The sequence below is a fragment of the Pteropus medius genome, unplaced genomic scaffold, assembly GCF_902729225.1.
Source record: "Pteropus medius unplaced genomic scaffold, Ma_sr-lr_union100, whole genome shotgun sequence".
NCBI classification, from domain to species: Eukaryota; Metazoa; Chordata; class Mammalia; order Chiroptera; family Pteropodidae; genus Pteropus; species Pteropus medius.
The window spans coordinates 27,219,297-27,240,530 of record NW_024342471.1 but is presented as its reverse complement, the minus strand read 5'-3'; the positions used below and the strand labels follow the sequence as shown (position 1 = coordinate 27,240,530).

General features: G+C 54.3%; 1 protein-coding gene across 3 annotated transcripts in view; it reads left to right on the top strand.

Moving 5' to 3' along the window:
- The window catches only part of DIDO1 (death inducer-obliterator 1), a 51,954-nt gene that overhangs the window by 7,323 nt on the left and 23,397 nt on the right, over window positions 1-21,234 (top strand). Inside the window, exons 2-8 of one of the 3 annotated variants that reach the window (XR_005653228.1) lie at window positions 10,524-10,701; window positions 11,704-11,796; window positions 12,658-13,459; window positions 14,151-14,472; window positions 16,258-16,470; window positions 17,423-17,856; window positions 19,178-21,132. Coding sequence is in view for 1 of the 3 variants with exons in the window: in XM_039864776.1 (XP_039720710.1) it covers window positions 12,660-13,459; window positions 14,151-14,472; window positions 16,258-16,470; window positions 17,423-17,636 (1,549 nt within the window). In the remaining 2 variants the exon portion in view is untranslated. Of the gene's footprint in view, window positions 1-10,523; window positions 10,702-11,703; window positions 11,797-12,657; window positions 13,460-14,150; window positions 14,473-16,257; window positions 16,471-17,422; window positions 17,857-18,852; window positions 21,133-21,234 lie in introns of those variants that run through there. The other 2 variants (XR_005653227.1, XM_039864776.1) reach the window with 2 other exon arrangements.

Genomic DNA, 21,234 nt, shown 5'->3' with positions numbered 1-21,234 from the left:
CAGTGCCCCAAGGCAGCAGGAGTTTCCCTTTTTAAGTCAACCGAGTATTTGGGAACAGGCAGGTGCTGGGGTGTCACTAGTCAATGCTAAGTGAAGAAAATCTACGCGGAGGTTGCGCCTCTGCCAGAGTCCTTTCCCTTGGTGGGCAGTAAGCGTCTCATCTTTCTCTCCAGCCCCTGTGGGCAGGTGTGCCCGGGGTGCGTGCGTGCGGCGAGGCGGGGGCCGGCTCGCTGTGCTCCTTAATCTCGTGGACTTCGAGCTCCAGTCCAAGAGAAACACGCCGGCTGGTGGGAAAGGGGGCCCTGCGCCTTGCTCATCTCTCCTCAGGACCCCCCGCCAACGGGAACCGGACTTTGGTGCTCTCCCTCGGGGTAGCGGGTCCACTAGGGGCTCGAAGCCTGGGATCCCCGCCATTCCCGACCCCAGCTTTGGCTCTTGGGCTGGGGGGCGGGGGTGGAGGAGTTGAGCGGCGCTCAGGGGCGCATGCGCACAGGCTGGGGCCTGGACCGGGCCTCCCGCTCGCCGCACGGGGGCGCCGCTCAGGGCGCGGGCGGCCTCTCTAACCCCAGGCGTCTCGGTGGCCGGCGTCCTCGCTGCGCTCGAGCGCGGGCGGGCGCTCTAGCCCCCGCGTCTCGGTGGCCGGCGTCGACCCCGCCCGCCCGCTCCGCGGCGCTCGGAGGAAATGGCCGCGAGACCCTAGAGGCCTGGGACCCGAGGTGAGTGGCATCTGGGCGCCGGGCGGAGGGTCCGGCCCGCGCGGGGTGCACTCGGGGGTGGGAGGGCGGGCCGGGGCGGCGGCGGCGCCCGAGCCCGGCTTGCCCAGAACTGCGGCGTTCGCGCCGGGCCGCGCTCCCGCCGGAGAGAGAAGATGGCGGCGGCCGGGGAGGCGGCGGGGGGCGGGGCGGGGGCCGCCCGGGCCGGGGGCTCCGCGGGCGGGGCCTGGGGAGGACGGCGCGCGGGGCGTCGCGCCGGCCGGCCGGGGGCTGGATGGGCCCCCGAGGGCTGTTTCCTCGGTGGTTGGTCACAGTTTGAACGGACTCGAAGGACTGGGCAGAAAGCTGCTGCCCTTCGATCCAAATAAGCAGTGCAGGAGGAAAACAGTCCAAGGGGGGAAATGCCTTTTCCCAGAAGTTCCGCGTCTAGTTGACTTATGCGCAGAAATGACTATGTTAAATAACTGTAATTGGTAGAATTGGGCTTTTTTTTTTTTAACCTAGTTTCTCTAGACGCTTTGAAAGATCGTGAGGTTTCGTTCTAGGATTTTCTTTTAAGTGTGTGTTCTGTTCGCCTTCACTTAATTTGATGGTTTTTCTTGGTAGCCAACTAGTTTTGTAAGAGATGACATTAGACAGTTTTGTGGTATTTGGTGCTGTAGGAGTCAAGGCGTTCAGAAAACTGGTTTCGCTCTATTGCAGAATATATGCCTGGCCGTAAAGTACTGATTTTTAGCTTTTTATTGTCTGACTTGTCGATTCGATGTAGACTGGCCATATTTGTGTCACATTTTACCCGACTTTCACCTTCCACGGGAGGAGTGCCTGCGGCCATCCCCTCTGTGTCTCGCCTTTGACACCCGCTTTCTCACCGCCCCGCCCCGTTTCGGCGTCAGTTGTTTCCCAGCCAGGTTAGGATACACTGGAAGTCAGGGTCAGGTTTTCTGTTTTCAATGTAGCAACCTCTTTAAATGAGCTTGGAGTTGGGGCTTTAGGTAACAACGGCGTGGTGAGTTAAGTTGTATGTTGAAGATATCTAATTCTTGCTCGGACGCTAGATGGTAGTATCATTTGTACACTGATGGAATGAGATTTGAGCCTCCTATACTCAGGCATTTTGTAGGAGGTAAAGATAGATTTAAGGTCTCTTCAGTACATTCACGTAACTGTTGTTCTTGTAGATTGGTACCAGGGGAAGCTGAGCCTGGGCTCTTCACCTAGGTGGACCCTGCTGGGGACGGTTTACACCAGTGCCCCCGCGGTTATAAGTAGGGCGCTTCCACGTCCATCCCCACCCCCAGGAAGCTGAGGTGCAGGATTGCAGAGCTGGGTTCTGACGGGGCCCATGAGCCCATCCCAGACAAATGTTCCATGATTTTCCCAGAGCCACAGAGGTCCTGACTGTGATGTGCTTCCAGGAAGGGTGCGTTTAGCTGTGCATTTTAAGGAAATGAGATCTGTGACCTTTAGAACGATTTCTCGATTTATTTGGTGAACATTTATTGGATCCTGTGTGCCAAGCATCAGGGCCGAAGCAGTGACCAGTGAGGTGGCTTTTCCAGTCTCGGAGACAAGTGGGGTGGGGACTTGTGAGGCCATCCCAGCTCCTTCATTGGTGCCCAGTGTTGCCAGCCAGGTACCCTTAGTGGCACTTAGGGTTGATGGGTACCTATCTATGTCTCCGTGACTAGTTCTGTTAGTTTGCCACTTTAAATGCGGCATAGACATCTCAGAAGTGTTACCTGGGAAGACACAGCCCCTGTAACTTTCTGCCTGATGCGTGTCCCAGGACTGTGTCCTACTTGCCTGTGTTCCTGTAGGCTTCTTTAAGTTTAGGAATGGTGTGTAGCCTTCACTTCTGATTTTCTAAGAGCCGTTCCTTACTAGTGTTTGATTAAATTCAGGTTGTTTCAAACAAAGCGAGTCCTGTTCTCATAAGAAGAGAGGACACAGTAAAAGGTGGAAATTGGCTGCTCCCCTGTGCTCCTGTCTGGTTGCACCCATGGTTACCGATTTCTTTCCTGGCAAATAGTGGCACTCACACAGCACGTGTGCATGTATAAGCATCACAATGGCTTGTCGAGGACACGTGTCACTGGGGCCTGCAGACCAGCACACTCAGTGCTGCAGGTGGGCCTTGGAGTCATTGGAGTTGTCTTCATGTGGGGAGGGGAGAGATTGGGGTGGGCATTTTGGCCCCCGTTTTCTTTTGGTGGCTGAGTGTCCTGCTGTTGACACTAAGTTTTCCTGTGACCACAGGGTGCCTAATTCACTAGGAGTTGGTTCAGAGCAGCCCAGGGACTGGTTCTTTTTAGTATGTGTTTACAAGACGTTTTAGGTCCTGATTATTTTGTATTTCTGCTAACACGATACATTTTACCTTTTTTATATATCGCTCTGTGATACCAAATGACTTTCATTTGGGTCTTGCAGAGCAAAGATTGAATATGTTCATCGGCCAACTCACTGCTGTCCTTGGGTCCCTGCAGTGTGGCACTGTGTCCCAGAGAGGCCTAAGTTCTCATATGCCTGGAAGCTTTCCATAACGGTCTCCCTTTGGTTTTCTTATTTAAGTGGTGGGGTCCCTTGCAGGGATATCTAATACTACCCTTTTTATGGTCAGCGTCAAATGACGAGTGCTAATCCCATTACAAAGGCTCGGTGATTGACAGCGGAGACTTACTCATCAGGAAGGACTTGAGCTCACTGGGTCTCGAAGGCCACACTGATCTGCAGTCGTCTCTTGCATGGGCCTCGTTTTTTGAGTAGTAATTTTGAAGGGTAAGTTGGCATGTGAAGTTGTATGTATTTTAATAAGGTTTCTTACAGTCATGACTGTGAAACATTCTTTGTCAGCAGTAAGTGACTATCTTGTGTGTGATTTGTGAAGCACGTGTTTCTTTGGGCATCAAATTTGGATGCTGTGGTTTTGTTTTCATGTGCTGATACAGACACTTAGGTGATACACCTTTATAAGACTGTAAATGGGTTTTTTTTCCTCCCCAATATAAAGATAGTTCTGCTGTGTTTTGGTCTACAAAGATAAATATATATGTAGGAAATTAAAACTATTAAAAAATTGAAAAGAAAGCAGAAACACTGCAAGTGGCACTGGCTAGAAGCCCTCGTCGCAGCTGTTGAGGTGGCGGGGAGCTTGCCTGTGTGCGTGTGGCGGGGTGTGTTTAGGGAGTGGTCGCTGAGGGCTGACTCCCGCCTGCTCCCACCTGTGTCCTACCGGTGTGCGGGCCGTGGCAGGGCAGTGGCTGGAAGGTTCCTTACCTGTCATTGCAGTCTTAAAGAGTCCCGTTATATGGACGTCTCTCGATTTTTCCAACCCATCTCCTGATGGACGTCTCTCGATTTTTCCAACCCATCTCCTGATGGACGTCAGTTTGTGTCCCTTTGTAAGAAAACATGACTGGGAACACTTTGCAGACGTAATTGCACTTTGCAGCTACCTGCCAGGTCGAAGCGCCCACTTGGCCCCTGGGAACGGGTGTCGTTGCCCCCTCTGCGCAGCACCTGAGGGGCTCTTGGTAGATGCTTGTCAGATGGACTCTCCTAAGAGGGCCTGCTTCCCCAGAAGCTCACCTACACGGATACTGTCCCTTTAATAGGTGACACCTGCGTGCACTGACTGGCACTTGACACGATGTCATTTCAGATGTCCTTTTAGGGAACTGCGAGGTTACAGTTGTCCCCATTTCCAGGCAAGAAAGTACAGCCTGAAGAGAGGGGCACTTGCCCAGCTGGTCGGTTCGCAGCCGGGGTTGAGGCCGGGGACTTGCTGATGTAGAAGCCATTGAGGGCCCTGCCACCCCCCCATCCCCAATCTGCTTACAAGAGGACTTAACCCACTTGTAAATGAAGGGTGTTGTGCTGTAGTCAGTCAGTGGGGGAGGGCACTGCAGGCTGCTGCTTTTGGGACCAGGAATGCTGAGCAGTCCCGCCGAGATGCCCCCCACATCCCATGCAGACGCAGGACTAGGTAGACGCTAGCCTTGGACCCCTGGGCCCTTGGGCTCTTCGCTTGTGATTGGAAGTGTGTCCCCTCTAGCTGTAAGGCAGCCTGGCCTTCCTCTGCACTTCTCCCGCAGTGCAGTGTGTGGGTTGCGGTGCAGGCTGGACTGGTGGATTCAGCTTTGCACCGGTCTGTGAGTTGATACAGAAAGCCTTTAACTCTTTAATTTAAGCTTGGACCTTTCTCACTACCCCCCAAAACAGAACTAGATGTTGGCTTCTGCTAATGCAGAGAGAAAAAGGAGGATTCCAGATGAAATGGAGTTAGTTCTTGACCTGCGTCTCCACGGCCCATAAGCGCTGTTTCTGCCCCTCCGTCTGTGCTTGGGATGCAGCTCCACTCAGGAGCTCAGTCTGCCTGTGGGGAAGGTGTTTGTCTTTTCCAGCCATGTCTCTGAACTTGGGTGGCAGTCAGCGCGTGTGCAGTTCATGTAACCCAGCACGGTCTCTGATCTCTCGACATGGGCTGAGGAGAGACAGGCTGCAGTCGGAAGCACGCGGAAGCGGTGCTGTCACTGCCTTTTGGTCTCACGGGCCGGAAGGGCCTTGGCGTTGCTTGTGGTCTGTCAAGCCGCAGCCTCCGAAGCTACCCTGGGTGCACAGTCTGTGCTTTGCGCCAGGCCTTCTTCACACGGTCTGACGTCACGACCTTGCGCAGGTCAAACAGCTAGGGTCCCAAGGAGCTTTTCTTTACTTAGGCTGCATCTATTGGTGTTTACCATGTTTGGCTTTTGTGAGACGTTTACCTGTATTTACTTCAAAACGATGATGATACTTTTGTATTAACACGAGTAACGTTTTGGAAACTATTTTTCCAAGACAAGTCAACTTAACGGTAAAGGTAGCATTGTTTTAGGTTTTGCAGATCTCTTTATTTCTGGCTCAACTGACAAGAGCCGGGTTCTCGTATCTGCTTTTAGGACACTGCCATGTACTCCTGAGGGAGTGACTAGTGGAAAAGGTACACGTCTTAGTATTGTGCAAAAAGTTTGACCTTGAGGGACCTCAAAGGGTCCCAAGGACCACACCATGAGAACCTGTGCTGTAGGTGATGGTTAGAAATGGTCTTATTGTTAAAAAGTACAAAATTTAAAAAACAATTGATTTTAAACTTTAACGCCCCAGAAAATGAATTACTTTTAGGAAGACAAGCAATGTCTTACGTTTTTTAATTGGCTCAACCACATACTAGCTTTTGCGGAAAAGGCTGGTTTGTGGTCACAGACACAGTGGTGTTCAGTGCACACCTCTCCCTCAGAGTGGCCTTCCTGAAGTGAGGCCTGGTGCCTGCTGGGTGGGAGGGTCCTAGGACCCCTTTTAGCTTTAGGGCATTTGACCCTGTAGGCAAGGGACCTGAATGAGAGAGGCACCACGATTTTGTATGTTAAGTGGCATTTTGTGTTTGTTACAGGATGTCCTTTAATTATACACGGCCCTCTACTGGCACTGTAACAGGTCTCACCACAGTGACATGGGGGTGAAAGTGGCCTCTGTTGGGGGCTGCAGAATAATGCAGGTCTCGCGGCGCGACCACAGGAGCCCACAGCAGGCAATTAGGGGTCTTGCAGCGGTGCCCCTGGAGGTGCCAGCGGGAGTAGCCGGCACAGATGCACTTGGGGCCCAAACCAGTAAGGGGCGCAGTTGGCGAGAGCGGATCCCCTGGAGGAGCGTTGAATAATTCTTAATTAATAGCTACAAGACCTGAGACTCGGGGGAATCAGCCCCCAGAGTGCCCACCCAGCAAGGATGAAGTGGCATTTTAGGGTCTTCTGTCTTGGGAAGTGACTTATAGTGCTTCTGTTCCCTCTCTGAGCACACGCGGAGAGCATGTGCTTGCTCGCGCTCTGTCCTGGTCTGGGGAGGACGGGGCTCCTGTCCAGGAACCATCCCGATGCTGGCCTCAGGTATTTAGCTCTAGCCAGACTTATCCCATAGGACAGACTTCTTAATTAGATCAAGACCCAGTACAGGTCAGAGGGATACTAAGACCCAGGTGGTGGCTCTGTCCTCGGAGCACCAGTCAGTCCCCTGGGCTGTAAAAGCTGGGCCGCCCTTGGCGCAGCGTTTGGAACCGTGCTTTCTTGCTCACTGGGCCATGCGAGGCGGCCCGGGCCGCTGCAGCACCGCGCCGCGGAGGGAGCTGTGTGCAGCGGACATCTGCCCCTCGAGACATTGGACGGTCTGGCCCTCGTGCGGCCTCTTCCAGGTCACAAGTGCCGATCTTGTGTGTCCTCACAGGACGGAGGAGGGGCTGAGCTCTCTGGGGTCCTTTGATCCCAGTCGGGGCCTCACCTCCCAGAGGCACTGCCTACTGGCCCGTGGCCTTAGTAGGCTCTAGGTTTCCAGGGAATTGGGGCGGCACGGGCACACACACCGCAGCAGGAGCCATCCAAGGCGGCAGCAGGCTGGGGGACTGTCCGCACCACAAGGCAGAGCCGTGCCGCATCGGTTCTCTTCCTTCTGGACCGGTCTGGTCCCCGACTCATTCAGAGAGCTGCCTACCAAGGTCACAAGCCTGTGCTGGCACTGGAATCGATGGAGAGAGAAACCAAGGCACCTGTTGCGCCCCGTGGCCGGGGAGCCGAGGCCCAGCTGCCCCAGGGCTGGTGGAGGCACTGGTCCCTCAGCGTTCTGAGCGACAAGGTTTGCTTTTTGTCCTCACAGATGGGTAAAGCAAGAATACCTAAGACGTTTTAAGAAGCAGGGTTGTTTATAGATTTCTCTATGGGCGTGGCTTCCTCCGTGACCCCTCCCCTGCCCTGCTCTGGGGGCGGGCCCGGATCTGAAATTCATGGATGCCTGCTTGCTGGTGGCTGTCCCATCAATAAAAACTGAATTGTGGAAGGATCTGGACTCGACACCTTCCCTCCCTGCTACTTTTGTAGTGAGAGAGCTTGTGGCAGAGGCTGGGGGTGAGACAGGGCACCCTTAACGCAGCTGTAAATAATGGAATGCTCCGGCCTGGCCTGTCACAGTTAGGAATCCGAGTCAGCAGAGTCCCCAAGGACGAGGTCATGTCGTGTTTGGATGGAATTTCCGAGTGGCAAATGAGAAGCGTGTCGGAATTTGAATCGTTAGTTCTGAGTCTTATTCCAGGGGGACATGAGGTTCGGAGACACCGGGTTTTGCCGCCAGATGGGAGATGGGCAGAGCCGCACTGCTGTTTCTCAGGGTGGTCGTGCCCTGCCAGCAGGAACATCGTAGTGGGTGTCCCCTGTTTGAGTGTGTCTTAGAGAGACACGGCTCCTAGCCATATGGAACTGACTCACTTGAAATGGGCGGGGGGCCAGGGCTGGCCCGCAGCCTGCTTTGGAAAGTGTGCCCCCAGGTTGGCCGTGGCGGTCGTCCTGCGTCATGAGCACTCTCAGGGGTTTCAGAGGGACGTAGAACATTCCGAGAGGGTGTTTTTGGTTTTGTTTTTAAGAAATTCACTCTGGCAGCTTAACATTTTGAGGAGTTGGAGAGTCTGAAGGGCAGATCGAACGATGGTTTGGGAGCGATTTTGTGGGAAGAAGCATTTGGTCTCCTCTGACAGCAAAGCACAGGGGTGTTAGCACTTCGTACACATGCAATGTGTTCTTACGCTGCTAGAAATGGCTTGTCACACACACACAGTGTGTTCACTGGACCTCTGGAGCTCCCCCAACTCAACTCCTCTGGGGCTAGGAGGTCACAACTCTTTCCACTGTGACAGTCGGCTTTGGCAGGCCAAGTTGACACGTGCACCAGTGGTGCAGAAGCAGGTCGGGATGGGGACATGTAACCCTCCGGCGTGCCCTCCGCCTCTGCGCACCAGGCCCTTACACGGTGCGGGCTTCACTGCAGGACGGGCGTGGTGAAGCGGTAAAGACGGTTCGTTTCACTGAATCTCAATCCCCCAGCGCCCCAGCGCTTTGACACTCCTGAGAAGAAGGGGCAAGGGCACATCAGCACTTGTGCACCCCAAAGAGGGTGGCTGTCCCCAGGAAGAGCCCCTGGGGTTGAGTCACAAGCTTAGCCAGCCACTTTGTCAGGGAAGGCCACGCGCACTGGGAAGGACAGCTCCTGGCCGCAGTCGTCAGACCGTTTGGCAGGCACTTCCCGAGCAGCCACGGTGTCCGTTGTAATGGTGAAGTCCAAGCTCTCAGACAAGTGTTAGAATGGCACAAGGCTTAACTCTGATGGCATGAGCTTGATGGCCCTCCGACAGAGGCGGGGCGACCGCAGTGGCCTTGTGCCGAGCGTGCCACGTTCCTGGGTCCGGGTTCTGTTTCTGTGTTGCAGCTGACGCTTGTTACACGTGCCCTTGTCCAGGGTCGGTGCGGTGTCAGAGCACCCACCTTGCCTGAGGTTTCGTAGCGTTATTCCTACTTCAAGTTAGTAGGAGAAAAGCGATTCCAGTACAGTCGATGTGCATGTACGGGTTTTTCGCTTTTCCCCAACATCGGGGATGCCCACCTTTTCTTCTTGGGAGAAAATGTTATTCCTCCGCGAGCCCGGGGCGACGGTCGCATTCAGTCGCATTCCTCATGCCGCGTGCTGCAGTGTAGAACACGCTTAACGCTGCTTATAGGGCTTTTTTTCCATTTTACATACATGCTTTTGTTTCATGAGTCGCAGTTTTATATTAGAATTTCTGTGTTGAAATTAATAAATCAATTTTGCAAATAAGAAAAAAGTCCACATAAACGAACCAAATTACCTAAGATGATCCAATCTATTCTGAATATGTACTGTATTTCATTCCATGCAACAGAAATAATTAGGTTTTCTTTCCTAGTTAATCATTTGGAACCCGAGTTAAATCCAGACAAGTTTATTTTTCAAGGCAGTATGAGTATCGTTTGTGTTCCCGAGAACATCATCATTCCCTTGCATCGTGTTACAAAGTAGAAAAGTAAAGTTTGCTTCCAGTTTCTTCTGAGAGGTAGTTTCTGAACTCTTGGAGCCTTGTTTTGAGATGGGTGTGCTACCACATTTGAAAGATTTGGGGGCTGTGGTGACAGATTTGGCTAATCAAGGTGAGATGGTCACTGTCTCTTTAAAAGGAGGTGCGTCAGAGTGTTTGTCTTTATTCTGAGGTCACCAGGGAGACCACAGTTACTGGGAAGGCAGTTGGAGGGAACTGGGGAGCGAGCGGCCAGGTGAGTGGGGTGAGGGTCCACAGCTCCGACGAAGGGGACTCGGGGCAGGACTGTGCAGTGTGTTAAGACCAGTGTTTAGGGCTCCTAGGGACAAAGGCGTGTCTAGTGCAGCTTACACCATGGCTGCTGGAAAGCGGTGTAGGAGAAATGGCTTTTAAAAGCCCGTAGGTGGACTGTAGTTGGTGTTCGGTGATCAGAACAGTCCCCCAAAGTCTTTCTTAGGTTTTTAACTAAAATGACGGCGCAGGTACAGTACTAGGAATTTTCAGATAGTTACGTTCATATTTAATTTTGTCGTTCAGCCTTTTCAAGGTTTTTTTGTGTGTGTTTCTGTGAGTTGGGTTTTATTGACCTGGTTCATCTCCAAAGTACCATCGCAGATGGAAAGCTGCCGGCTCCTGACGTTTGCTTTTGAAACCCTCTGTCCTGCCGCTTTCTCCCCACCTCTCCAGTGGCCTGTCCTGGTCCCCATGTCGTCAGTATTTTCTCTTCTTTAAAAGTTCTCTAAGGAGGGGGCCATGCGTGTCCTGGATTTTTTGGGTTTTGTTTTCTCCCGGGGCGTCTCGATAGTTCACATAATGTACACTCATTAGCTTACTTAGATTCATTTGTTGCCTGGGTTTAGTTAGTTACTTAGGATGTATAAACTATTTTCTTGCTTTTTTAGGAGCTCACTCTGTGGGAGCAAGCTCAGGATAACCTGTGTCGTGACCCGTGCCCGGCAGCACCGGTGATTTGAGGCCTGGCATTTCACTTGGATCGAATGGTCGCATCGGCCAGGTGTTTTATTGTACTTGTACTCAGGACGTCCAGAAAAAGCGTCCGAGCTTTCATTGCGGGGGCAGGTAACGTATCACTAGTGTTTGATGTCAACAGCAAGATTTTAAGGGAGTAGGTCTGAAGTTTGCTATTTCTGGAGTGACATTGTATGTGAGGGGAGTGATACAGTGTAACACTCGTATTTGTTTCACGTGGCCTAAATTTTAGCCTAAGGTTTTCAGATAAAAGTTCAACAGTGTGTTAAGAATTTGATCCAGAACTTTTATTTTTGCGTTAGTCCTTGTATTAGTGCATCAACCTATTTTCTCTATGGTGAACTGTACTTTGCAGAGCAGAGTTCTTCCTCAGAGAGCCACCCCACTGCGGTGGGGACCAGGTTCTTCCCCAGCCCTGCGTGAGCTTTAGGGGGTCCCAGATTAGCCCCTTGGAGGCGGGGGTCTCAGCCCTGCCTTCTTGGCAGAGGCTGGTCTGCACCCTGGGTGCTGGGTGGAAGGGTGCTGGGCGCGCTTTCACAGTGGCTCTTGGACTTCCTGCAAGCTGGATTGCACGAGTGGAGACGCTCCTGCTACACGCAGACTGTCTGGGGCGGGTGGCAAGCAGCGGTCATTGCCGCGGTTTAGGGACAGCTCTCCCACGTGCATGTGTGGGGGCACAGCGTTGCTCCTGGAAGGGCTAGTGCTGTGTCACACACGTAAGGCCCACGCCCTTCTGAGGTCCTCATCGCCTCCTGGGTGGAAGCAGGTCAGTGTGGCTTGCTCAAGGTCGCCAGCCAGAGAGAGCACTCTGGGTCGGAATCACCATTCGCACCCCAGTTTAGTTCAGCTGTCGCTTCAGGTGACCAGAGAAGTGGCGTGGTCCTTGGTGACACACATGCTAATGTCACATTCACTCCAGCCAGTTTCTGAGTGGCCTGGGAGCATGTAGGCCAAGTTACAAGGTGAAGGATGTACAGAGTGGCAGGGAAATGGGAAGTGACGCCACTTAGTGGGAAGCAAAGAAGGAATGAGGTTGCGTGTGATTTTGTACTTGGTATATTTGCTATTTTGAAAGTGTTCATTCTATTCCAGTCCTTCCCCTAGGATGGGACATGGCATGAAATCTGAGTTGTCATTAGTCGTTAAATGTGATTGAAGCCTGGACAGCTTGAAAAAGAATTCTCGGTACGTACCGTGTTCTTACAAAGTTTTCACAAACGCGACGCTTTAATAACCTGTTAGAAAGGGGAAAAGAAAGACGATGAAAGCTCTTGCTAGGACAGTGTTTCCCAAGTGTCCTGGTCCCCTGTCGCTGTGCCACGACTGCCCCCAGCGCCCTTTTGCCTCCGTGGAGTCAGAGCTCAAGGAGTGGGCAGGACTCAGCTGGCTGATCCTTACCTCCATGAGGCGTCCGCGGCTCACTTGGCCCTGGCCTACAGCAGGGTCCGGCACAAGGCCCTGCCCACGTGGTGTCCAGCAGAGTGGTCTGCATTCTCACGTGGCAGCTCCGGGGCTGGGACAGCAGTGGCCTGTCTTGGTGCTGGGCCCAGGCCTGGCTGAGCCCTGTGCTCTGTTCTGAGGGCAGAGCTGGCCCAGGCCACAGGGCAGGATCTGGACCCTGTGTCTCCACGCGGGAGGCCTGGAGACCCAGCAGCCGCCTCCCATCCGCCGCAGCGAACCGTGTCTGGCCTTGTCCTGGCAGCACTTAGGCTGTGACTCCTTTGATGTTTTCCCAGTACCTGGACCAAGAGCTTCAGGGGCGAAATCACAGCTTTACCAGCTGCGTTTTTCTCCTAGACGTTAAACACGTACAATTGCGATTTTCTTCAGGAGTCGCCTCGCGTTGTCACATCCCACTCACCCTTCAGGGATCATTAGTCGGAGTAATTTGTGTTAATGGACACCTTAAGTTTTTGCAGCTAGCAAACGGCTGCGTGTGACTACGTTTGGGGGTTCACATCCAGGTGGGTGGGCCCCCTCGTGTGTGCCTGAAAGGTGCTGACCCGCCTGGAGACGTGGCCTGGCTGACGCTGGTTTCACCGGCAGGTATGGATGAGAAGGGCGACCCGAGCCCCGAGGAGGCGCCCAAGGTCATCAAGCCTACCAGCAAGGAGTTCAGGAAGACGTGGGGTTTTCGAAGGACCACCATCGCCAAGCGGGAGGGCGCGGGGGATGCGGAGCTGGACCCGGAACAGCAGCCGCAGCAGCAGAGCCTGTCCCTGCGGCGCAGCGGGCGGCAGCCCAAGCGCACGGAGCGGGTGGAGGAGTTCCTCACCACCGTGCGGCGCCGCGGCCGGCGGAGCGCGCCCGTGTCCCTCGAGGACCCCGGCGAGCTGGCATCCTGCCCGGCAACTGATGCCGAGACCGCGTCTGAAGGCAGTGTCGAGAGCGGGCCCCCGGCCGGCCCCACGGGTGCTCGGGAGAGGCCGGCCTCGGCCTCCAAGGCCAAAGGCGAGGCTGATGAGGACGACTCCTCCGATAGTGACAGTGACGGGTTGACTCTGAAAGAGCTTCAGAATCGCCTGCGAAGAAAGCGAGAACAGGAGCCGGCGGACCGGCCCCTGAGAGGGGTCCAGAGTCGCCTGAGGAAGAGGCGGCGGGAGGAGGACCCGGGGGAAGCCGCGGGCGCGGAGGCGGGCGCCGACACCGCGGGGAGCTCACCGCCTGGCCGGCCAGAGCCCGCGGCCGAGCAGGCGGCAAAAGACGACCCAGAGAACACGCTGGAAGGGAAAGCGGCTCGGGGAGGGCCGGATGGAGCCCCCGGAGGCTCGGTCAGACACAAGCCCGAGTGTGAGGTGTACGACCCCAGCGCCCTGTACTGCATGTGTCGGCAGCCTCACAACAACAGGTAGGTCGCGGGAGACAGCGCGACTTCCTTGTCACTTTGATTTCGCCGGTTACAGTGTGGGGCCGGGCGAGCACAGTCAGGTGAACAGGGCACGTCCAGAAGCAAACGGAGGGGTTGCCCGGAGCCACACACGCTGCTGTGGTGGCCGCTGGCCACATGGGGCTCTTCACCACCTTGGTCACACCAGCCGTGTGTGGCCAGCGGCCAGCACACGGTGACACGCATCTGAATGTTGCCATCAGCACCAAGGTCCCTCTCGGCTCACGCCGTTCTCCGCTGCCCCAGAGGAGCACGTGCTCGTGGGCGGGACGATCCCCGCCCGGACGCCTGGGCGGCTGCGAGCCTCTGGCTGTGGCTGGTGCCCGGTGGTGCAGGGAGTCCCCGTGCCACTCACTGGCTGAGTGTAGCGCTGTTGCTGTTGTGGACATGGCCTGGCGGTGTCTGGGGCGGACGCCATCCGTGAAGGCCTGTCTCATTCCCACAAAGTGCCCCATTCAAAAAAAAAATAGAGCGAAGTCGGTTGGACGGTAAAATCAAGAGGAGGGCAGATGGGGTTTATGATTCCATTCTCTAGTTTTCTGTGCGTTTACATTTTTCCATTGCAGAATGTCGAAGGCCGTGCGACATCAATAACAGGTCAGAGTCGGGCGTCCGACTCCGTTGCCTGTTCCTGACTCTTGGCTGATTGCAGGTTCATGATCTGCTGTGACCGGTGTGAGGAGTGGTTCCATGGTGACTGTGTGGGCATTTCGGAGGCGCGCGGGAGGCTGCTGGAGCGGAACGGGGAGGACTACATCTGCCCCAACTGCACCATCCTGCAAGTGCAGGACGAGCCCAGCGCGGAGGCCACGGACCGGCCAGACACGAGGTGCCGGCCCGTGGACGCTGACGGCACCGACTGTACCAGCATCGGGACCATAGAGCAGAAGTCGAGCGAGGACCAGGGGATAAAGGGAAGAATCGAGAAGGCCGCGAACCCAAGTGGCAAGAAGAAACTCAAGATATTTCAGCCTGTAAGTACTGGCTCTTGGGGTCAGAGGTGGAAGGTGGCCTTCCGGTCTCAGACTTCTGCCAACTGGCGCTGAGACGCAAAAGCAGCACTGCATGTGATGAGGGGCTGGGCCCGGGGGCAAGGCAGAGCCACGGGACCTCCTGCTCCTCGGGGACCCCGAGTCTGCTGCTTGTGCTAGCGTGATTGACTTTGTGATTTTCTTACATGGACTCACTTTTTAAAACTTAGTTTTCTTTTAGGTGTTTTTAATGGAATCTTGAGTACACGTGTTAATTACTTTTCAGTTTTTAAACTAAATATGTACTTGTCTTATTTGGCACCACTTGGAGAGAACTAGGGGTTCTTGTGTCTGCCTCACCGGAGGTGCTGTGGGTGGTGGTAGCAGCTGTTGCCTGGCTACATGGGGTGATAAGATGATCTTGGCCAGGGCAGGGACAGCCCTGGCCTTGGTGTGGTGTCTGAGGCTCCTTGCGTGTCTGCTGCTAGCACGGCCCTCTGCGGCCACCCCGGGCTCACTGTGCTTGTGGCGACTCGCTTCCCCTCAGCTAGTTTTTAGGCTCCTTGGGGCCATGGTTCTCGGTCCTGCTCTCCATGAGTCATCAGCCTCGGCTGCCAAAGGCTGTCACAGGCTGTCAATGGCTGCCTCGGTCAACACGGCCTCGCTCTGGGCCTTCCTGCATCCCAGCCACCTCGGGCGAGGCCGCCCCGGCATAGGCAGCTGGGCTGCCGCAGAGGCCACCTGGCCGCCACACTGCCTGTCCTGCAGCAGGTGTGTGCTGGACTGTTTAAGTGGCTCTGGCGTGAGATGTTAGGAGGTGGTAAGTGGAAAGGTGCTGTTAACGTCAACACGTTCAGTCAGTAGAGAAAATTATCAGCCGTGTAAGTCAGTGGGGAAAGTTACCTGAATTTCACGGCGGTGTCGTCGATGTGTTTGAGAGTACACGAGTTTGAATTCTATTGGATTCTTTGGAGGAAAAATGATCATAAATACTTAACGTGAGACGGTTTTGCTTAAGTACATTTCAGGGTGTGTTCATGTGTGTTTGGTCCTGGCCACCGAGATGTCCGTCCCTCGGTAATTACGCACAGAAGTGGCCCACAGCTTGTGTTGTGTCGGGTGCCTAAGCTGCACGACCAGTTACCATAGACCGGGCCTAAGACAGCACGTTGCCCAGCCCGATTTCCGTGGTCTGAGCCTGGGGCCCAGCTGGGACGCGCCCCGCCCCCCGCCAGCTGTCACGGCCGCATGTGCAGGCATTGCGGCATTCTTACACTGGAAAGCTGTTTATTGTTTGTCAGGTTGGCATCTCATCGGTGTCCTGGGTTTACCGGGCGGCTCAGGCCCAGAGCCCAGCCAGGCCACCCTCAGATTCGGCAGGGGTGCCTTCTCATCTGGGAGGCCGGTGTGACCCTTTTGAGTAATTCAGAATCATTGTCTCTGGGGCCTAAGTTACATCTGCTTTTTGTTTTGTAAGGGAGCCCAGTTGTGGGTGTGAAATCCCATTGCATTCACAAGGACACAGCTTGTGTCCTGAGGGCAGGGTCCTGGGGTTCTCTTAGAATTGGGCCTACCATGGTTGACGTGAAGGGCAGTGACAAATAAATGTGCATGCCTACACGAGAAAAGTAGATTCGTGTGTTTTAAGTAAATTGTTTTCATTCTTATCAAAATATCGTCTGCTGACGAGCAGCAGTGACCTCGGTACTGTGGGTAGTGATCTTACAAAGTGCCATAATTGCCCTGGTGCCAAGTGCGCTATCTGAAGTCACACGTCTTATTCCGCAGGTTGCAGAGGCTCCTGGTGCCGCCAGGTGCATCGGCCCTGGGTGCTCGAGCGTGGCGCAGCCCGACTCGGTGTACTGCAGCAACGACTGCATCCTGAAGCACGCCGCTGCTACGATGCAGTTCCTGCGCTCAGGTAAAGAACCGAGACCGAAACCCAAGGAGAAGACCAAGGCGAAGGCCGAAAAGCTCACCCTTCCCAAAGGCAGCGCTCAGGTACGTCGCCCCCGGCAGCCGCTTGACTCGTTGAGGCAGCAGGTGGACCCGCGTCGCGGCCTCGGCCTGAGCTCGCAGAGTGCAGGGGCGGCGGCGTGGGCGGAGGGCGTCTGCCACCACCTGTCCTTCTGCTCCCCACCCTCTAGCTGAGGGTTAACTGATCCAGACGCAGGAAGGCGCACCCAGGCAGTGGCTGCTGCTGAGAAGCCAGGCCTTCTGTCCATAAACCGGCAGGTAGATGGACAGGCAGCCAGCGGGGTGGGCAGTGGGCCCTTGGTGAGGCTGTGTGCCGTACTCCTGGCCTGCAGATGGTCCCGTGTTCATACCACGTGCAAAGCAAGAAGGACCAAGGACATTTTAGCCATCATGCGTGTCTCACACCGGAAGACCTTTCCTGGAGTGTTCGCTTGCTTGGCAGGGCTGTGCTGCGGCCCCCGTTACATTTGTGACAAGCAAAGCATAACTAGTGCCGTTTGAGGAGTTTTCCTGTCATTTTTAAATGCCATTTAGATTTTAGTTGGCTTACTTTTTAAGGCTGGTGATTTTGAACCACAACTGCCAGCGTAGCCGCGGCCACTGTGTGCAGTGGGAGGGGCTGAGCGTGCCGCCTGGCCTGTCCCCTCTGGCGGTGCTCCCCTTGCCCAGCCGTGCTGGTTGGCCTTTTGTCGCACCGAGGCCCTCCCTACTTCGCTGTTGCCTTGTGGCACCGGATCGCCTGCACCGCAGCAGGGTCACAGGCTGTCCTGTGCTGGGGGCCTTGGTGTCACTCCGTGTCGTGGAGTTCCGGCCATTGACAGTGGGGTCCTCAGGGTCGGCTGGTGTGCGACCCCGCAGACGCGGTGGGGGAGCTGGAGGTGACCCGAGCGTGTCCTCCCCTCCCTTGAGAAGCGAAGTGAGCCAAAGTTGATAATTTCTGACCTCCCTAACGCTCGGGGTTTTGCTGATTATCCAGGCAGGCATTAAAATCTCTTCTGTGCACAAGAGAGCAGTTCCAGACAAGAAGGAGAGCACCCTGAAGAAGGCGGCGGTGGCCCCCGCGAGGGGCGAGGTCCCTACGAAAGACGTGACCTGTGAGAGCAGCACGCCATCCTGGGCCAGCGACCATAATTACAATGCCGTGAAGCCAGAGCAGACTGCCGCCCCGTGGCCGTCGCTGTTGTGTAAATGTACGTATCACCTAGGGGGCGCTTCTGGACCCTTCCTTCCTGGTCTTTCTGGACAGCTGCCCACTTGGGCCTGTCCAGAGCTAGGACCTGTGGCCACTTGAAATGCCGCACCTCCAGTGGTTGGAGCGAGTGTCCCCAAGCCGTCTCCCACAGAGCTGCCGCAGCCTCGTTGCTGGCGTCTGCCGGCTCGTGTCTAATGGGTTCTCATTGTCAGGCTCTGGTAAGTATTTGCATTGTCTTCAGCAAAGTCCGAGCGAGCAGACGCCCTGCCTGGCGCTCAAAATTCATCACTGTCTAAACGTCATTTGCCGTTTTATTGCGACACTGTTAACTTTACGAACTTTTCCCACCCCGTCCTCTTTTGGCACATGTAGTCATCCCTTTTGTACCCTGGGGGAGTCTATTTCTGCTTATTAGTGTCGCATCTCGTAGTCAACTTACGATTTTCAGAAGTTGAAAGTGATTTTAATGGGACAAAGTTTTTCACGTCCAATCCACATACTACACACCCACACAGACACACATTCACGCTTCGAAAGCCATTCCCCGCGGCTTCGCGTGTCCACGGTAAGTGTGTTGTGTGTCCTGCCTGAAACCGCCAGGAGTGACCAGCCCGCCCTCTGACCGCCGGGCCGCTGGGGCAGCCCCAGCCCCGACTTCACGTGGAGGAGATCAGGTACTGCCCGTAGACCTTTGAAAGCCCGGTTCGGCTACGCAGCTCGAATCTTGTTGGTTTCTTTTTATTTTTCAGCTTAATTTTCCAAGATTAAAATTTGGAAATTTGAATTATAGAGCATATTTTTGTTATTAAGATGATCTCTGTTCAGCTTTTATTTATGCTGTCATTTTTACTATTTTATGCCTTTTTTTTTTTTGAGCATCAAAAGTTTAAATAGCTCTAAACTCCAAGCCTGCAGCGGCATGCCGCCTCCCCGTGCCAGCCATCTAGCAGCCATCTGATGGCTGGGGCTCGTGTAGTAAGTAGGTAGGTGCCAGCTACAGTGGAATTAGAAAACCTGGGCAAAACTAAGTGGCCCAAGGCCTAAAATACGGAGTCACAAGTGAATTGCAAAGCAATATTAGATTGATTTTATTTTAGGAGTAGGTTATACGGAATCAATCAATTGCTGTATTAAAATGAGTCAACGACACCTTAGATTGTTTGAGCTCAGAATTTTACGCTAACAGTATGTCTCAAACTTTCATCAAATCACAGCAACCCTACGAAGTAGCACTTCACAGAGGTGGAGAACGCACTAAAAACACGCATCACCTGTGTGGACAGGTGGGGAAACCCTGAGGTGGTCATAGGCCTGGAGCAGAACGAGGAACACCCAGGGCACAGCACGAAAGCCCATCAGTTAATCTCCCCATCTGTTGACTAGAACTGGACAGCTGCCCTGGGGCTCCCCAAGGAGTTGGGGGCACAGCGGGGAGGGGCGTGGAGGAGGGTGGGACAGGAGGTGCTCTCTGGGCTCAGGTCTCACTATTTTCGAGGGAATGGGACCGGTCCCCAAGGAGGCCGGTTTCTCTGCTCACAGATGGGTTTTCACCTCGCTCCGCGTCAGCTCCTGGCTGAAGCTCCACGTGCTTCAGGGGACGGAGAGAGAAACCGATTACCGGCCGCCTTCCCTTCTGGACACTGACACCCAAGTAGAACCGGCGGATGTCCAGAACTTACGGCCTGCATGAGGGACACGTTTTCAAGCTAGTTGCATTCGATTTATTTCGTTATCCCAGAATTGTCATCTTCCCAGAAGGTGACTGGGGAGAGTGAAAAGGTCAGGGGCAAATGCCGACAGCAGCCTCTGGCTGGCAGCTGTGTCTCACTGCTGTCCCCAGACCATCCCCCCCCAGTTGCGATAGTGGGGTGGTCGCAGAGCACAGCGTCCCCACAAGGAGCCCCACCTGCCTCCATGGCCGGCTGTAGTTCCTTTTCAGGGCGGGGGTGCTGAGATTTGGGGTGTAGCAGACTTTGGGTCATTTCCTAGGAGGAGGCATCCACATTGACCCAGGTATGAGGATCCTCGCTCAGTCCAGAGAACCAGCTGCTGCTCCTGAATGTGTCATGGGTGTCCCCGCCTGCCACGCCGACCTCGGGGCACAGCGCCACTCGTCAGCACGGCGGGGCCCCGGTAAAGGGGCGCACCCTCGCAGCAGCTGTCCTGCCCCCGCCGCAGGAGCCAGTGGGCGTGCGCGTTCTCAGGCTGATGCCGATAACGCCCAGTCAGCCCTCTGGCAAGCTCTTGAGGATCCTGTGTAGTTTCTTAACTTATGGGAACAATTACCATTTTATTTCTGCTCCACGTCAATGTTTTTCGTAACTTTTTTCTTCTCTTCGTTTCCGGGAATGATTCTCCTCCTGTTACTGTCCAGGTGTGAAGAGACCTGAAAACGTTTTTCTAAAATTTCCCTGATTTGGTGGGTTTGGGTAGCAGAATTGTTACTCACATTCGTAGGCACAGTCCCTAGTATTCTGGACTTCTGAAATGGCTCGTTAGGTGACTTAAAACACTGGGGATTTGAACAAATTTTGACTGGAAAATGAGATTTCTATAGTTTCATCTAGCTTTGAGAATTAAAATGGAAAATGCTGACAGCCTGTATCAACCAAGACGGCTTGGTAAGCGTCGCGCCCGGACGCAAGCTGTCCCCATGGTCCACGTGCATGCCACACAGGTGGTCCACGTGCCATGGCGAAACGGACCGAAGAGCACGTGTGCTTTCACAAGGGGCCTGGCGGCACGGGCTCCAGAGCACGCTTCACAGATCCTTGGGAAACGAACTCCCTGTGACGAATCTGGGGTTCGAGAACCTGGCACGTGGCGTAGGAGTGGGCGGAGGGTCTCGTGTGTGATCAGCTGTGTGAGCCATTTTTATCTGTCTCCCAGAATTGTCAGTGGCAATAAAATCTCTTGGGGACAAACCGGACTTTGTACCTATGAACCAGTTTCTCCCCCAGCTAGAGGGAACACCCACACTTGTACTGATGAAAGACTTAGCTCGACAGCTGTTGTTAATACTGGCCTAACAGCTGGAATTTCCTTGGTTCTCAGACATTATTTTGGTATTTTAAAAGTGTTTTTACTTTTTACAAGCCTTTAAAAAAATAGCTCTTTAGAAAATTAGGTCAGGGAAGATTTGACATGTACATAAGCTAACATTTGAGACGAAAGTCCTTAGTTCTGTGCTCAGCCCCTGGGATGAGGGGCCCCACTCACTTCGCCTGCCGTGACCTCCATGTGACCTTTTGGAGCTGCGGATCCACTCATAACTATTGACAGTTGATGCTAGGGGGTCCCATTGGTGGCATCGTCAGTGTCAGTCCAAAGGTCGGCTCCGAAGATGCTGTCACAGCCCCTTCAGTGTGGTGCACCGGTTTCTGCTGCATTTGTATAAAGTTGTAAGTTACTTAACCTTCGTTTTTGCGTGTTGCACAAAGCCGTGCACGTAGTTATGTCCTTAGCTTCTGGGAATTAAAGAAGTAAACTTAGAAGACGGCTAAGAAGTTTGGCCACTTTCACTTATACAAACGAAGGTTGGGGCAGTGCCACCGCGTGAGCCTGGAGGACTTCAGCCAGAAGGGCACAAAGGTAAC